Here is a 15,000-nt window from a genome sequence, read left to right on the forward strand (position 1 = left end):
ACCACCCTCCGCAGGCAGGCAGCAAACTCTTTCAGAAGTTTTTAACATTTCTGATGTATTTTATTGTGTGTACAGTATGAAATGACAGCCCGCCCCAAGACCCACCACCCAAGACTAAAGACCCACTGAGGTCCACCAATTTCCTCATACGTTACAGACAAAAGACATATAATATGTTTTTCAAACATCATGATCTATCCCACCAGTGACCTGGGAATCACAGTGCCTAACCATATTTGTCGATTTGTCATATGAAAATAAATAAATATCGAAAACAAGTTCACAGTAAACTTCAGAAGATCACCAGAATTCAGAAAGCGAGGATAGTGGTCCCATTTTAAACTTATTGTTGTTAAATGTTCAATAGCCCTGTTTATATGATTGAGGTTTATGGAACATTGTGTTGTGATTGGTGAACCTCATCTGACGTGAGGTTAAATTTGGCTATTGATTCTGCCTATTTTACTCTAAAATTAAGGGAATCTTTAAGGGAGCCTACTAGCTCATTACCCCCCAAAAGGCCAACACGACCACAGCATCAACGCCGATAGAGAGCCATAAAAAAACAACTGAAAGTAGCAAATCCATCATGCAACCTGGCATCCCGAGACAGAATAATACGTTCCGGTGCTTCATGCCCGATACGAAACTCTAGCGCAGCGGAATGACGGTTCATCATCAATATTTAAGCGGTGGCTACTGTTACGTTTTCCTCCGTGCTGGCATTAGAGAGCGCTCTCTCTCTCCCTCCCTCCCTCTCGCTCTCTCTTTCTGTTGTTTTTGTGGCTGGCGTCCATAATATGACCCCCTCTGTGATAGTGGAGGGGTATCGCGTTATCAGTCTGTTATGGTCCAACTGGTGACAAAGCCTGGTGTCATGTCACCCACTGGAACTAACAACATGCAGTTATTCACTCGTCTTTGGAACCAGTTTAGAGTCTGAACCCTAACCCTAACCCTAAAAACAGATTTAGGATTTATAAAGTGTCGGATTTGAAACCGTGTCAGAATACAGTTAGCTTTTTGTTGGATTATCACAAAAAGGGTTCAAGTATTTTCTACTGTCGTTTTTATAGGGTTCCTATTTGACCACCAGGTGTGATGTTGAAGAGCCATTACAAGCCGTTTCCAAATTAAGCCTGTGTGTCGCTGGTGGTAACTTAACTTAAATTAACTGAAATACGCTTCAGTAGTCGTAAAGAAAAAAAACCTTTATTCAGTCTGAGCTCAAATTGCATTATGGGAGATTCTGCATGCGGACACTGGACAGAGCGAGAGGAGAGGAACCGTTGATTCAGTTCCACTAACGTCATCATTAGACGGGAGCAGGTACACATATCATGAGTCACACGGTAAAAAAAACAACTCCCCTTGTATTTCCCACTCCCACCAGCAGGGGGCAGGGTGTCAGTCTCATGGCTTCTGCGTCGCTACACCGCTGGCTCGTTAAAAAAAAAAAAAACACCAACAAAGAAGAAGCAGACAGAGAAGATAAGGTCGGTGCGTTCCCATTGGACGGGGCAAATAATTTTTACGCACACAATCCTTGCGCGGCATTGTGATCGCACATCATAATACTGTTCCCCAAAGAAAAGAAAGCTCAGGTGATTCCACCACAGAAGCACCTGCTGGTGGTCAGCGGTCGCTTCTCCCTCGGTCTCACCTGAGGGGAACTCAGAAGGTCTGAGCCGACATGCTGTAGAGAGAGAGAGAGAGAGAGAGAGAGAGAGAGTGGGGCGGCTCACGTTGAGTTTAATGCAAACAAGAGGCTGTACAAGCAAAGAGAAACCCAGGGAAGAAATCAAAGGCATATGTACACGAGGAGATGCCCAATGCATCGCTCACCGACGCCAGCAAGGACTTGTTACTCTGCGTTCTGTTAAGAGAGGAAGTATTGTGTGGTGCGTCTAGCCTGCACACAGCGAGTGGTAAGAGTTACAAGATTTTGTACTGTGTGATGTCTTGCTACAGAGATGAGACTGCACACAGCGAGTGGTAAGAGTTACACGTGTTCTGATAAGATAGCGTACTGTGTGGCGAGTCTCGCTACAGAGACGGGACTGCACACATTGACACGGAGCGGAGTGGTTGGGTTCCTTCTCGCGGTCAGTGTGAAGACGACACCGGACCTGTTCAGAGCTGTCTGGAGAACGCAAATCTCACTCTTAAAAGCAGAAAAGGTGCACTTGTTGTCGTGTGCCATCGTGCTCTTTAGACTCCTCTGGGCCAGAGTTCAGGTTTTTCCGTGCAATTGTCCTTGCAGATTCGATGTCCAAGACGATAGCATTCCCGTGTCTAGACTTTGATGAACAAGGTAAAGTCCCACCGACTGCCAGATTAACTAAAGTGGCAGGCGTTTATTCGGGGGGTGGGTTGGGGGGGAGGGAAGGGGGCCCTCCCTTCCTGTGGCCACGCCCCTGCCACACCCTCAGACATACAGGACATGGTTTAGCAGTAGGGTTCTGAGCAGTGATGACCCTTTGGAGGCCCGGGGACCCCTGTCGCCGTGGGAACGGGACAGGAAGTGAGGAAAGCGCTGAGGACTCTGGCGAAGTGCAGATATGATTGGGCGACGGACAGAGTCCGGGTGCGGCGGCTGGGCGGAGCTTTAGACGGGCTCCACGTAGTTGGCGGGGTACAGGCCCAGCTGGCCGTCGTCTAGGCGACCCTGGCACCATCCCTGCTCGTCCTCCTCCTCCAGCTTGGTCAGCTCGTCACCTTGGGAACAGAGGCGGTCCAGACGTTAGTGATGACGCGACAGAAACACGGAACTAGTACTGGTAACTGACCACACCTTAGAGTGGGAGTGATATGACAAGAACACTGAACTAGTCTTTAGTACTGGTAACTGACCACTGGTTAGAGTGGGAATGACAAGACAGAAACACTGAACCAGTCTTTAGTACTGATAATTGACCACCGGTTAGAGTGAGAATGACAAGACAGAAACACTGAACTAGTCTTTAGTACTGGTAACTGACCACCAGTTAGAGTGGGAATGACATGAAGGAAAACACTGAACTAGTCTTTAGTACTGGTAACTAACCACCTGTTAGTGTGGGAATGACAAAACACTGAACTAGTCTTTAGTACTGGTAACTAACCACCAGTTAGAGTGGGAATGACAGAACACTGAACTAGTCTTTAGTACTGGTAACTAACCACCTGTTAGTGTGGGAATGACATGACAGAAACCACTGAACTAGTCTATAGTACTGGTAACTACCTGTTAGTAGTTAGTAGTAGAATGGAAATGACAGAACACTGAACTAGTCTTTAGTACTTGTAACTGACCACCCATCAGGGGTGGGAATGATGATAGGAAACAGTGAACTAGTCTTTAGTACTGGTAACTAACCACCTGTTAGAGTGGGAATGACAGAACACTGAACTAGTCTTTAGTACTGGTAACTAACCACCTGTTAGAGTGGGAATGACAGAACACTAAACTAGTCTTTAGTACTTGTAACTGACCACCCATCAGGGGTGGGAATGACGATAGGAAACTAGTCTTTAGTACTGGTAAATAAGTACGCCTTAGTAAAGATCAGGAAGGATGTACTCTCAAATTCGGGAATACTATGGTTTCCCATAATGCAACATTGTTCTGCCTGAAACAACTACGTATTGCAGCAGTTTTGTGGCAACATTGTGTACATTATAAACAATTCTTGCACTAATAGTCTAAATATATACATATTACACTTTTGGTGTAATATGTAGTATACTTTTGGTTTTAAGCATATATTTCATTTACACTTAGTTTTTGTTTTCAATTCAAAAATTGTACAAAATAAATACATTTCAATTAGCCCACTATTGACTGCAAACATATATTAAAAGAAATGTAGGGCTACTTTGAAATTAATGACATTTAATAAATTAGAATAAATCGAAGACATTTGTACATAAAATATGCAAATAATATTTAAGTCCATATTAAACAAAATAAAACATGTATTATATTGAAAGAAGGTTCGTATCTCAGATAATTGTAACATCTTTAAACTTTATTTTGGAAAAAAAGAATCAAATGTCAGGTAGAAATCATCTAATCATCTAAAAACAAAGTCAAGCCAAAATTCTACTTCTTATTCATCTAAAACATTTCCCAAAATCATATATAGTTTAAAAATGTATAGATATATTACTTTGTGTGGCAACATTGTGATAAGAACACACGCTTCCCATCGATAAATAAAGATTAACGTATTTAAAATTATTTATATAGTTTTTTAAATCTGATTCATGTACAATTGTAAGACATTGTCGGTATAATCATTTAGCACTTCCAGTTCCAGCAAATTCCAGTTTAGCACAAGCTGGAATTACTTTCCAAAAGGGATCTTTGCAAAACTGTACGCTGGTAATCAAAGCACAGCAAAACAGACAGACCATCACGCCTAGCAGCAGCACTTCATTACCGACGTCTAATGCAGCGCTGCATTTGACCTTGCTGCAGCACTGCATTAGACCTGGCTTCATCACTGCTGTCCTCCAGACATGATGACTCCTCCAACCACTAAACAGCAGTCAGATCAAAGCCATCTCCTCCGGTATTCACATTTGATGGCTTGGCTGATCCCCTTGGGAAAGAAAGCACGTATCAGGACTGAAAGATATGCATCATTTATTGCCAGTTATCCTCAGTGATGAAGGAACGCTTCTCTATGGCTTATAAGGATATTCAGACCCACATCAACCATGGGTTGCGTGGACTTAGATGGTTGTTAGCTAATTAGAATCAATATATTACTTTGGCGTCAATACTATAGTAAGTTCTTCCACCCACTTTCCTGTGTTTCTTCACTTTCTTCCTTTAAAAATGTACAAAAAGACCTAGTATAGATTATGAAAATACGGTATGAAAGTAGTCCATTCACCCAGAAGTGTTTGGTGGATTTTCAATGGAAAAGCACGACTCACAATGGAAGCCGTGTCAGAAAAGCATGCTTTTAACGCTAATGTTTTTATAATGCATTTTTTCCCAAGATCTCAGATTTTTCAGTGCTCGGACATTCTATGCTACGATAAACGGTAAGATATACAGACACAGAAAAACTAAATAAGCCATGGCGATTAATCGTTTACTTACCGAAATCACTCAAACGCAGAGAGAAGTTTGATCGGGAGAAGTTTGATCGGGAGAAGTTTGATCGGGAGAACTCCGCTCAGCGCATTACGTGAACGAGTAATGCTCGACAGAATTGAATTCTCCCCTGATTGATTAGATTCAATCCTATAATGTCATTGATGATTTTGATTTTACCTATCATACTAATACTATTGAGGAGTAAACAAAATAATAGAATAGAATAGAAAAGAATATGGCAGAATACAAAAGAAAAGGGCAGAACAGAATATGATCTAACTATAGAAACTAATAGAAACTAATAAACAACTATATACAGAGTTAAATAGAGCAGAATGGACTGGGACATAATAAAGTTGAACAGAGCTGAACTAAATGTAATAGAACAGAGCAGAACAGAAAAGGGCACCAGAGAATAAAATAAAACAGAATCAAGTAAAGAATAATAAAGTACACTTAATACAAGTGTGTGAAGAAATACTGAATATCCAGCCTAGAATCGTCCCTGAAATAAACTATATAAATTGTTTTACCTCGGATTGTAAATAATTTATTAACAATCTGAAGGGTATTCAACAGAAAATGTGAAATACAGTCTTTTAAACATTAAGAGTATCCATACAATACAATACAAGACCAAGTGGACCTTAAGTGTACTTTCACTTAATGTACACAAGGGTATCCAAGCCTAATTGAAACCCAGAGCTCTGACAGCACTTTGAGTGCACTTCAGACGTACTTCATTAAATTTAACTCTAAGGTGAGAGGGTACATGTTGGAACGGACCCTCCTGATCATGCCCACAGGGCAGCCCGTTAACGATGGGGCCCTCATCGTTAATGGTTCCTCGTTAGGGTGATGTGCTCCACAGCCTGATAAGACCGCAGTTGCTTTGGTTCAGACCTTTCACCGGATGTTCTTATTCCACCCGTGACGCGACCCAAGGGCGACCCAATCTGATTTTTAACCCTTATCTAATCTTTTCCCTTATCCCCCCTCAAAAGCACATGCTTCCAGGGGACAGTGTCTCTAAATCATCTAGTAATGTTACAGCTCAGGTAGTAACTACTCACGTAAGCAGGGTGTTCAAATTAAAATCGACTCGTCTTTAGAAACCCCGTTTCCCGTCCACGCAAACGACGAATGAAGATCACTGTAGCATCCTTTATGTTGTGTGTGTGGGAGGTTGTTTGTCCAAATCCCTCGGAGTATACTTCTTTCTACAGCCGAGCTGGTTGGAGTTTCAGCACTTCGCCACCGCTAGGGGAACCGAGACTATCAGCAGTTCTGACAACCGTCCCCCCCTCCCCCCAGACGTTGTGCTCGCTGATCTCCCTGAGCCTGACGGCCTCACCTGCTTTGAAGCTCAGCTCGTCCTGCTCCTGGCCGTCGTAGTCGTACAGGGCCTTCACCCGCACCCCCTTCCCGGGCTCCTCCTCGAAGGGGTTGGGGCCCCCGTTGGATTGGCCCCCCGAGTCGGGGTCCCCCTGCTCGTCGTCGGACCACTCCTCGGAGTTGGGCCGCGCCTGGGTCTTGTCTGAGCTGCTCAGGCTGAGCAGGAGGAGGAGGAGGAGGAGGGAGGAGGAGAGGAAGGAGGAGGAGGGGGAGAAGGGGGAGGAGGAGGAGGGAGAGGAGGGGGAAGGGGAGGGGGAAGGAGAGGAGGAGGAGGGGGAGGAGGGAGGAGACGGAGGAGGAGGAGGAGGAGGAGGAGGGGGAGAAGGGGGAGGAGGAGGAGGGAGAGGAGGAGGAGGGGGAGGAGGGGGAGGGGGAGGAGGGAGGAGGAGAGGAAGGAGGAGGAGGGGGAGAAGGGGGAGGAGGAGGAGGGGGAAGGAGAGGAGGAGGAGGGGGAGGAGAGGGAGGGGGAGGAGGGAGGAGACGGAGGAGGAGGAGGAGGAGGAGGAGGGGGAGGAGGTGGAGGAGGAAGAGGAGACGGAGGAGGAGGAGGGAGGAGACGGAGGAGGAGGTGGAGGAGGAGGAGGAGGGAGGAGGAGGAGGAGGAGGTGGAGGAGGAAGAGGAGGGAGCAGGGGGAGGAGGAGGAAGCAAAGGTCAAAACATTGACCTTTCATGGTTGAATGTCATGGATAGACAGACAGACAGGTAGACAGACACACAGACACACAGATATAAACACACACACACACTAAAGATAGATAGACAGACGGACACACAGAGACACACAGACACACACCAAGCTTCTCTCTGGTGTGTGTGTGTGTGTGTGTGTGTGTGTGTGTGTGTGTGCGTGTGTGTGTGTGTGTGTGTGTGTCTCCCCTACCTGGCCTGGTCTCCTCCACCCTGGGGTGAGTCCGTGGCCGGGGTCATGTGGGTCAGTGTGACCCCATCGTGGTTCTTCCTGCTCTTCTCCCTCCTGCTGATGTTGTGGGTCGCCTCATGGTTGTACTCCTGGGGACACAACATAACGACCCGTTAGATATCCACACTTAAAGATAGCGTTGTTCCGATACCAATACCAGGATCGGACATTCCTCGGATATTGCCTAAAAGACAGCATCGGTGAGTACGCAAGTCTATGCGCCGATCCTCTACCATCACGTGACTAGCTCGTTTACCACACAGAACATCACAAACACTACGGTGTTATGATGCGTTCGTTAACGGTCGGAGGTGGGAAGTCGGAATGGGAAACGCGTCATCTCCGACCTACGTGCGTTCAAGCTACCAAGTCGAAAAAACATGGATGCTCTCGCCTAAGTAGCGGCCAAAGTTCAGGAATCAGAGTCGGTAACATTTTATCTGAACATCTCTCTACTTATAGAGCACTTAGGGCAACTTCCCTCCTTATCACATTTCAAATGTACAATGTATAACCAAACAGTTGATTCAACAGAAGATAACTTCAACGATGCACGTCTTTGTAAGTCAACGTTAAAGAAGCTCTCATGGTCTACGGACACAGCAGAGCAGAGCAGCGGAAATGCTCCGGGACCGAGCGCTACGGACCTCAAACTGCGGCCAGTTCATGCCCATGCCTGGCCCGTGGGCGGTGTTGAACCACTTCAGGTCTTCCTGCGGGCTGGCGGACGTCACCACCTGCTCCAGGTCTCGGTACACCATGGCGTAGCTGGGGGGCGACAGAGAACAGGGGTTAGAACGGGGACGGAAACACAAGACGGGCGGCATGTGGCTCAGGAGGTAGAGCGGGTACGCTGGTAACCCGGAGGTTGCTAGTTCGATCCCTGGCTCCTCCTAGCTGAGTGTCGAGGTGTCCCTGAGCGAGACACCTCACCCTCACTGCTCCTGACGAGCTGGCTGTCTCCCTACATGGATGAGTCCGCCGTCAGTGTGTATGTGTGCCAGAATGGGTGAATGTTAGGCGATATTGTAAAGTGCTTTGAGGGGCCACTGGCTAGAATAGCACGATATAAATGCAGTCCATTTACCACTGCCCCTAGCAGAGCACACAAAAGTGCTCATTGTCGACAGACACAGCAAAGCGGAACATATCAAGGAATCTCCGGGATCCCACTCCGTAAAATGTAAAGTATTTAGTGGGTAAAGGCATTGCATTCTGCGTTTACATTTCTACTACTGTATTGGGTGTAAAGACGTATTATTTTGTGGATCTTTTTGCAGATCTTTGCATATTCTTATTTTAAATCTGTTTTATTTATTCCTGTCTTTCCATCCGTCTGAATAAAGCCCATCTTATCTCATCTCCCATCCCTCCGTCCTGGTCTTCCCCCCTCCCTGACTCGCCCCTCCTCACCTTTGGTTCTCGGTGAGGTTGAGGTGCCTCTTGACGTCCAGCAGAACCTCCCTGATGAAGCTCAGCCTCTTCTCCTCAAACTGCTGGCTCTGCTCAAACACCTGCTCCATGTTCTCCATGTACTGTGAGGTGACGCTGTTCAGCTCCTCCAAGCTCTTCTCGTACTTCTCCCTGGCCTGGGGGGGGGGGGGGGGTATGGAGATTAGAGTCACAGCCTGTCCCTTTGGAAAGCTTCATTATTGTTAGCATTAGCATAGGCTAACTTTAGCATTGTTAGCATGTTAGCAGCTAATGATTATTGCGTTAGCGTTGTTAGCAGTTAATAATTATTATATTAGCCTTGTTAGCAGTTAATGATTATTACATTAGCATTGTTAGCAGTTAATAATTATTACATTAGCATTTGTAGCATGCTAGCAGCCATCAATTCAACCTTTAGCATTGCTAGCATGTGTCTTCAACCGACAATGCAAAACAATTATTAACATGGTAATAATGATACTAATTAACTAATACAGTGCTTCCACGGTGATCAATAATTTACTTTTATAGTAGGGAGCACCATGTGTACCAGAACATACTGGAACACAGTGAAACAGAAAGGGTTTCAGGCGGTTTTAGTAACGTGTTTTATGGCTCTCTGGGGCCAAACAGAACCACAGGGCTTCTGAGAAGGGCCCTCTGACTGCATAGAAGCAGGTGCACAGAAAGATCACGTTCTAGGAGGTCGAAGGTCAAGGCCCTGATGTTGTCCAACAACGCAGGGCGGGGTCAGAGTCTAACGTAGCATAGCTAATAAAGTGTTTTTAGGAGGAGGAGGAGGTGTCCGTCACACATTAACCACGACTCAGCCTCTGACTGGGTTACCTCACAACAGGATCTGGGAAGCCTAGCTTGGTGGTTTGCGGTTTCAAATAATATTTAAATTGTATTTTCTCTCCCATGGCTCTGCTTACGGTGAATAGTTCGCCTTATCTGCCTCGCGACCATCTTGGTACTAAACCATTCAGAACCAAGATGGCCGCCAGGTGGGTGGATCACCCTAGCGACCATCTTAGCACCAAACCATTTAGAACCAAGATGGCCGCCAGGTGGGTGAATAGCCACAAAGCCCTCACCTTCTGCGAGTCCTGTTTGCACTTCTCCACCTTCTCGGTGAGTTTCTTCAGCTGGTCTGCGTTGGTGGCAGCGTCTGCCTTCCCGTTGGCCTCGCGGCTGGACGCCAGCTTCTCTTCCTTGCAGGCGGCGTGGTAGTTCTTCTTGGCGGCCTCGAGCTAGCGGAAAAAGGGAGGGAAACGGGTCACGTTGGTAACAAAACAATTGTTATTGCTCGGCACTTGGGTCTATGAACATCCTTACTGTACCGACAGCGATATATTGTCGTTTCTCTTTCTTCTATCAAATGTACTTATTGTAAGTCGTTTTGGATAAACGCGTCTGCTAAATTCCGTGAATGTAAATGTGAATTAATACGGGGACCAAAGAGCAACAGTAGTGGTTGTAGCAGTGGTTACACAAAACGTTGTTGCTCTCATCTCTGTGTTTGCTTTGCCTCGCCTCATTAGCGGCCCAATTATGAGCTCAAGTTTCTTGTTTATTTTACACTTTAGACATGTTTGCTGTTCTTCTTATTCACATGTGCCTAAATTATGCATAAAGCCAGTGGTTTCATGTAAAACAGTAGACAGTACATACTATATACGTGCCACCCAGTCACAGTACTCTACTGGGACAGAACCAGTGCAGAAGCCCAAAAAAAGCACGGTGGCCCTCCCCTCCTTCTATCGAATGTACATATTGTAAGTCGTTTTGGATAAAAGCGTTGGCTAAATGCCATAAATGTAAAATGTAAATGAATACGGAGACCAAAGCGTAAAAGTAGTGGTTGTAGCAGTGGTTACGCCAAACGTCGTCGCTCTCGTCTCTGTGTGTGTTTGTTTGATCACAGAGCCTCATTAGCGGCCCAATTATGAGCTCAAGTTACTTGTTTGTTTTACCCTTTAGACATGCTTGCTTTTCTTGTTATTCACATGTGCCTAAATTATGCACAAAGGCAGCGGTTTCGCGTCGAACAGTACACAATAAATACTTTATATGTGCATTACAGTACATACTATATACGTGCCACCCAGTCACAGTACTCTCAGTACAGAACCAGTGCAGAAACCCAAACCCAGCGCTCACCTCCTTCAGCCTCTTGGCCCAGGGCTTCTGGGCCTTCTTGAAGCCCTCTTCCGTCTCCTTGCTCTCCTTGAAGCCGCCCATCATCTGCTTGTGGTACGAGTCCTTCTGCCAGGTCTTCACCTTCTCAAAGTCCTCGCTCATGAGCCGGTTCCTGATGTCCTGGTGCAGCTCGCTCACCTTCTCCGCCTCCAACATCAGGGCGGTCCAGGCGCGCTCCACCGTGCCATACTGAGGTCCTGCTCGGACGACGACAGGGAGGGGGGGGGGGAGAGACAGAGAGGAGGTGTTACTGCTGAGTTCGGCAGGGTTCAACCGTTCTTTGGTTGTGAGGGAGAACGGATCTGCCTGAGGAACCTGGATGAAGATCCAGTGGTTTACACGGTGGTGGCTAGAATAGGTTATTGTACGCTATCACATTATGTTACTGTAGAGAAATGTCAGCGCACAACATGTCTAATTATTACATTGCATACTCTTATTACATACTACAATAGCTTAAGATTTCATCATTGTATTACTGTGTATTCTAGTCTAGTCTTATTCCAGTAAGGCTTTTGTTTGGGGAAAATATGAAAACAAGAACCGACAGCTGATACTACTTCTGTGGGAAACGCCCTGCATGTCAAATCCACTAGCTAGCCACTAGCTGATGGCTTTCATCTGCTAGCAAGCTTCTAACCCTCATTTACCAGCTAGCCACTCCTCTCCTCACACTTGTCCACTAGGGGGTCATCCCTATGTTCCCCAGGTCCTATGTTCCGCGGGTGCAAAGTGTTAGGGTCAGGTTTAGGGTTAGGGTTAGGGTTAACCCTAAACCTAACCCTAACCATAACCAATCGGAGGAGAGCCATTCTAACCAATTACAGGTGAATGAGTGGCAAAAAAAGCGTACTTGCCCCTACCATCCTACGAAAAAAAGATTTGCTCACAGGGTATGTTCCCCGGTCACATACAAAGCGGGGAACATAGGACCCTGGGAACATAGGTACGCTCCCTCCACTAGCTAGCCCCTAGCTGCTAACCCTCATCCACCAGCTAGCCCCTAGCTGCTAGCCCCTAGCTGCTAACCCTCATCCACCAGCTGGCCCCTAGCTGCTAGCCCCTAGCTGCTAACCCTCATCCACCAGCTAGCCCCTAGCTGCTAGCCCCTAGCTGCTCAGCCTCATCCACCAGTTAGCCCCTAGCTGCTTGCCCCTAGCTGCTAACCCTCATCCACCAGCTAGCCGCTAGCCCCTCACCCTTGTCCACCAGCTAGCCCCTAGCCCCTCACCCTTGTCCACCAGCTGCCTCCACCTCTTGGACCAGTCGGTGAGCTGCGTGGAGTAGGCCTTCTCAATCTTGGCCCTCTCCTGCACGCAGTTCATCAGGTCGTTGCAGAGCCGGTGGCCGTCGTCCGTCCGCTTCACTGTGCGCTTGTAGTTTCCCACCTGGGGAGGAAAGAACACAATAACGTGTTAACTTAACGATAACGCGTTAACTTCAGGTGTCCTCTAGGGTAGGGTACAACTGAATTGAATAGTGCTCAGGGCCCTATGTATGTGGGGTTGCCGGTTCGAACGTTTGCCGTCCAGCGATGTGAGTGTGACGTGTAGGTGTTCAAATGGAAAGATTGTTTGGTACAATAAAAAGACCAGGGTATAAATCTATCTGCAACGAAATCAAATGGTCTTAAGGTAGTAATCGTGAAGATTTACGAGTTAATAAATGTCAGTTAGGTCACCATCTATCTCTGAAGGAGGACAGCAGGTACACAGTGGTGATAAGGCCTGTGCCCCACAGATAAAGCCCTTGTATTTGTAGGATCATGAATGTTATGAATGTTATGAACCGGGTTTCAGCGGCAACACTGTTTGTGTCTCTGGGAAAGATTACTGCTTTTTGCCAAAGGTGTTGCCAAAGTGAGCGAAAATGACCACTTTAAGTTTGATCCACCAGTTCATAGAGAATTATTGTTGTAAAAAGTGAATAATTTGTCATTGTTGGTTAATCAGCAGCATCAACCATTCCTAGGATAAACTCAACTATTGTATTTGTTCCTGAGTCTGTCGGCCATCACCGAGCACGACACAAACGTCTTCATTCCTTCAGACTTAGAGACAGAGATGGTCCACCAAAGGACGGGGGACAGCCCTGAGGCTAACGACGACTTCAACCACCGCATCGGGAGGGATGTGTGTAATTAGTGCTGTTTCTGTACATAATAACCACCTTACATAGCATAACGTAAAGCAGCGCGCGTCTTATTCACTCTGACCTCCCGGGCGGCTCCAGGAAGGTGCTAGAGTGATGAAGTACCGGTGATGTAATATACAGCTAGCCTTGGGCATGCTGCTTCATGCTACATTCTGGCTCGCCCGGACCCAAGATGTAAACAACAGAGAAGGGCCACCAGAAATGGAGACGGTAGAAGCTTAGACTCTACCAACGAGAGGGTATTTGGGAGGCGTTCAGATATTACGATTCCATTCGTCCGGACGTGAAAACGTTCCCCATCGTGACTGCTGAAGAGAGGAAGAGAAGAGAGAGAGAGATAAAGAGAGTGAGAGAGTGAGAGAGAGAGAGAGAGAGAGAGAGAGAGAGAGAGAGAGAGAGAGAGAGAGAGAGAGAGAGAGGGAGAGACTGCTCCATCGTCCCCAAAAGTGAGAAACAACCTTTCTATCGACCCGTCGAGCATCGAGACAGTTTGACCCAAAACAACTCACAGCGGCCGCAGAGATCTGGACTCGAACACAGAACATTTCGCAAGGAGGTCAAACCCCGAACAAGCCGGCTACACTGCACCACTCCTTTAGCCGCTCTGGGACTTGAGCGTCCAGACCCCCTGCGGTGAACACCGTACCCTGCTGTGCTGTTCCCCCCCGGGGCTTAGCCCCCTCCGCCTCCGCTGACTCTGCAGCAGCAGCAGCAGCTGCAGAGTCAGCGCCCAGCCCCATCCCCACTGCAGCAGACTGCCCCCCCCCGGGAGCAGTCCTCCAGAGAGGGCTCTGGTTGACCGGTGTTTCAGAACCTGACCGTAACTCAGTGATAAAGAAGAAGCCACGCTCAGAATACTTAGGCACAGTGGTTTTTAAATATGGACCATATAGTGCTTTACCCATGGAATAAATACTTTTTTTTAACAAATAGTTCTGCTTTATTAATGTTTATCAGGCCACCTCCACCACCACCACCTCCACCTCCTGGTGGTGGTGGTGGTGGTGGTGGTGGTGGAGGTGGTGGTGGTGGTGGAGGTGGTGGTGGTTGCGGAGGTGGAGGTGGTGTTGGTGGTGGCTTCTTCCCAAAGAAGCATTTGTCATAGGGGGAGCTTCTACGAGAAGCCGATGCATGAACATCGTGGTCTTATAACCTCAGATCCAGGAGATGAACGTATGTGGTGGAGGAGGTGGAGGTTGCTGAGGTGGAGGTTGCGGTGGAGGTGGTGGTGGTGGTGGAGGTGGTGGAGGTGGAGGTGGAGGTGGAGGTGGTGGTGGTGGTGGTGGTGGTGGTGAAGGAGGTGGTGGTGGTGGTGGTGGTGGAGGTGGAGGTGGAGGTGGTAGTGGTGGGAGGTGGTTGTGGAGGTGGAGGTGGAGGTGGTGGTGGAGGTGGTGGTGGAGGTGGTGGTGGTGGTGGTGGTGGTGGTGGAGGTGGTGGTGGTGGTGGAGGTGGTGTTGGTGGTGGTGGTGGTGGTGGTGGTGTTGGTGTTAGTGGTTGCGGTGGTGGGGGCAGAGCGTGGAGGACCTCACCTCCCAGAAGCTGTCGGATGAGCCCCCCTCCAGGCTGGCCGTCTCATCGTAGCCCCCAGACATGGTGACCGCTGACGGATGGAGGAGTGGATGGAGGTGGTGGAGGTGGTGGCGGGCTGCTGCTGGCTGTATCTCCTCTCCTCACACACTGGAGGACGGAGCAGAGGGGAGGGGTCACCAGGGGCTGGAGGGGAGGCACATCCACACTTCAGAAAATACTTTTATTTCTTCAGAGGAAATATTATACATATATACTGTATATATTAATAAAGAA

General features: G+C 47.6%; 2 protein-coding genes across 2 annotated transcripts in view; one reads left to right on the forward strand and one right to left on the reverse strand.

Annotated features, from left to right (window-relative positions):
• The window catches only part of spdef (SAM pointed domain containing ets transcription factor), a gene marked incomplete at its 5' end in the record, with an annotated part of 8,423 nt that extends 8,420 nt beyond the window's left edge, over positions 1–3 (forward strand). Inside the window, one exon of the mRNA XM_079747795.1 lies at positions 1–3. This exon is cut by the window's left edge and continues 1,894 nt beyond it.
• A 2,605-nt stretch (positions 4–2,608) lies between these two features.
• Positions 2,609–14,789, reverse strand: LOC307083611 (protein kinase C and casein kinase substrate in neurons protein 1-like; the record flags this gene model as incomplete). The annotated part of the gene is made up of 9 exons (XM_079747545.1): positions 2,609–2,718; positions 6,447–6,643; positions 7,369–7,496; positions 8,055–8,175; positions 8,821–8,996; positions 9,939–10,094; positions 11,005–11,240; positions 12,275–12,431; positions 14,727–14,789. The coding sequence occupies 9 exons, from the start codon at positions 14,787–14,789 to the stop codon at positions 2,609–2,611; spliced, it is 1,344 nt and encodes a 447-aa protein (XP_079603671.1).
• Positions 14,790–15,000: the final 211 nt, after the last annotated feature.

Source organism: Pollachius pollachius (assembly GCF_949987615.1).
Source record: "Pollachius pollachius genome assembly, chromosome: 12".
Taxonomy (NCBI): Eukaryota; Metazoa; Chordata; class Actinopteri; order Gadiformes; family Gadidae; genus Pollachius; species Pollachius pollachius.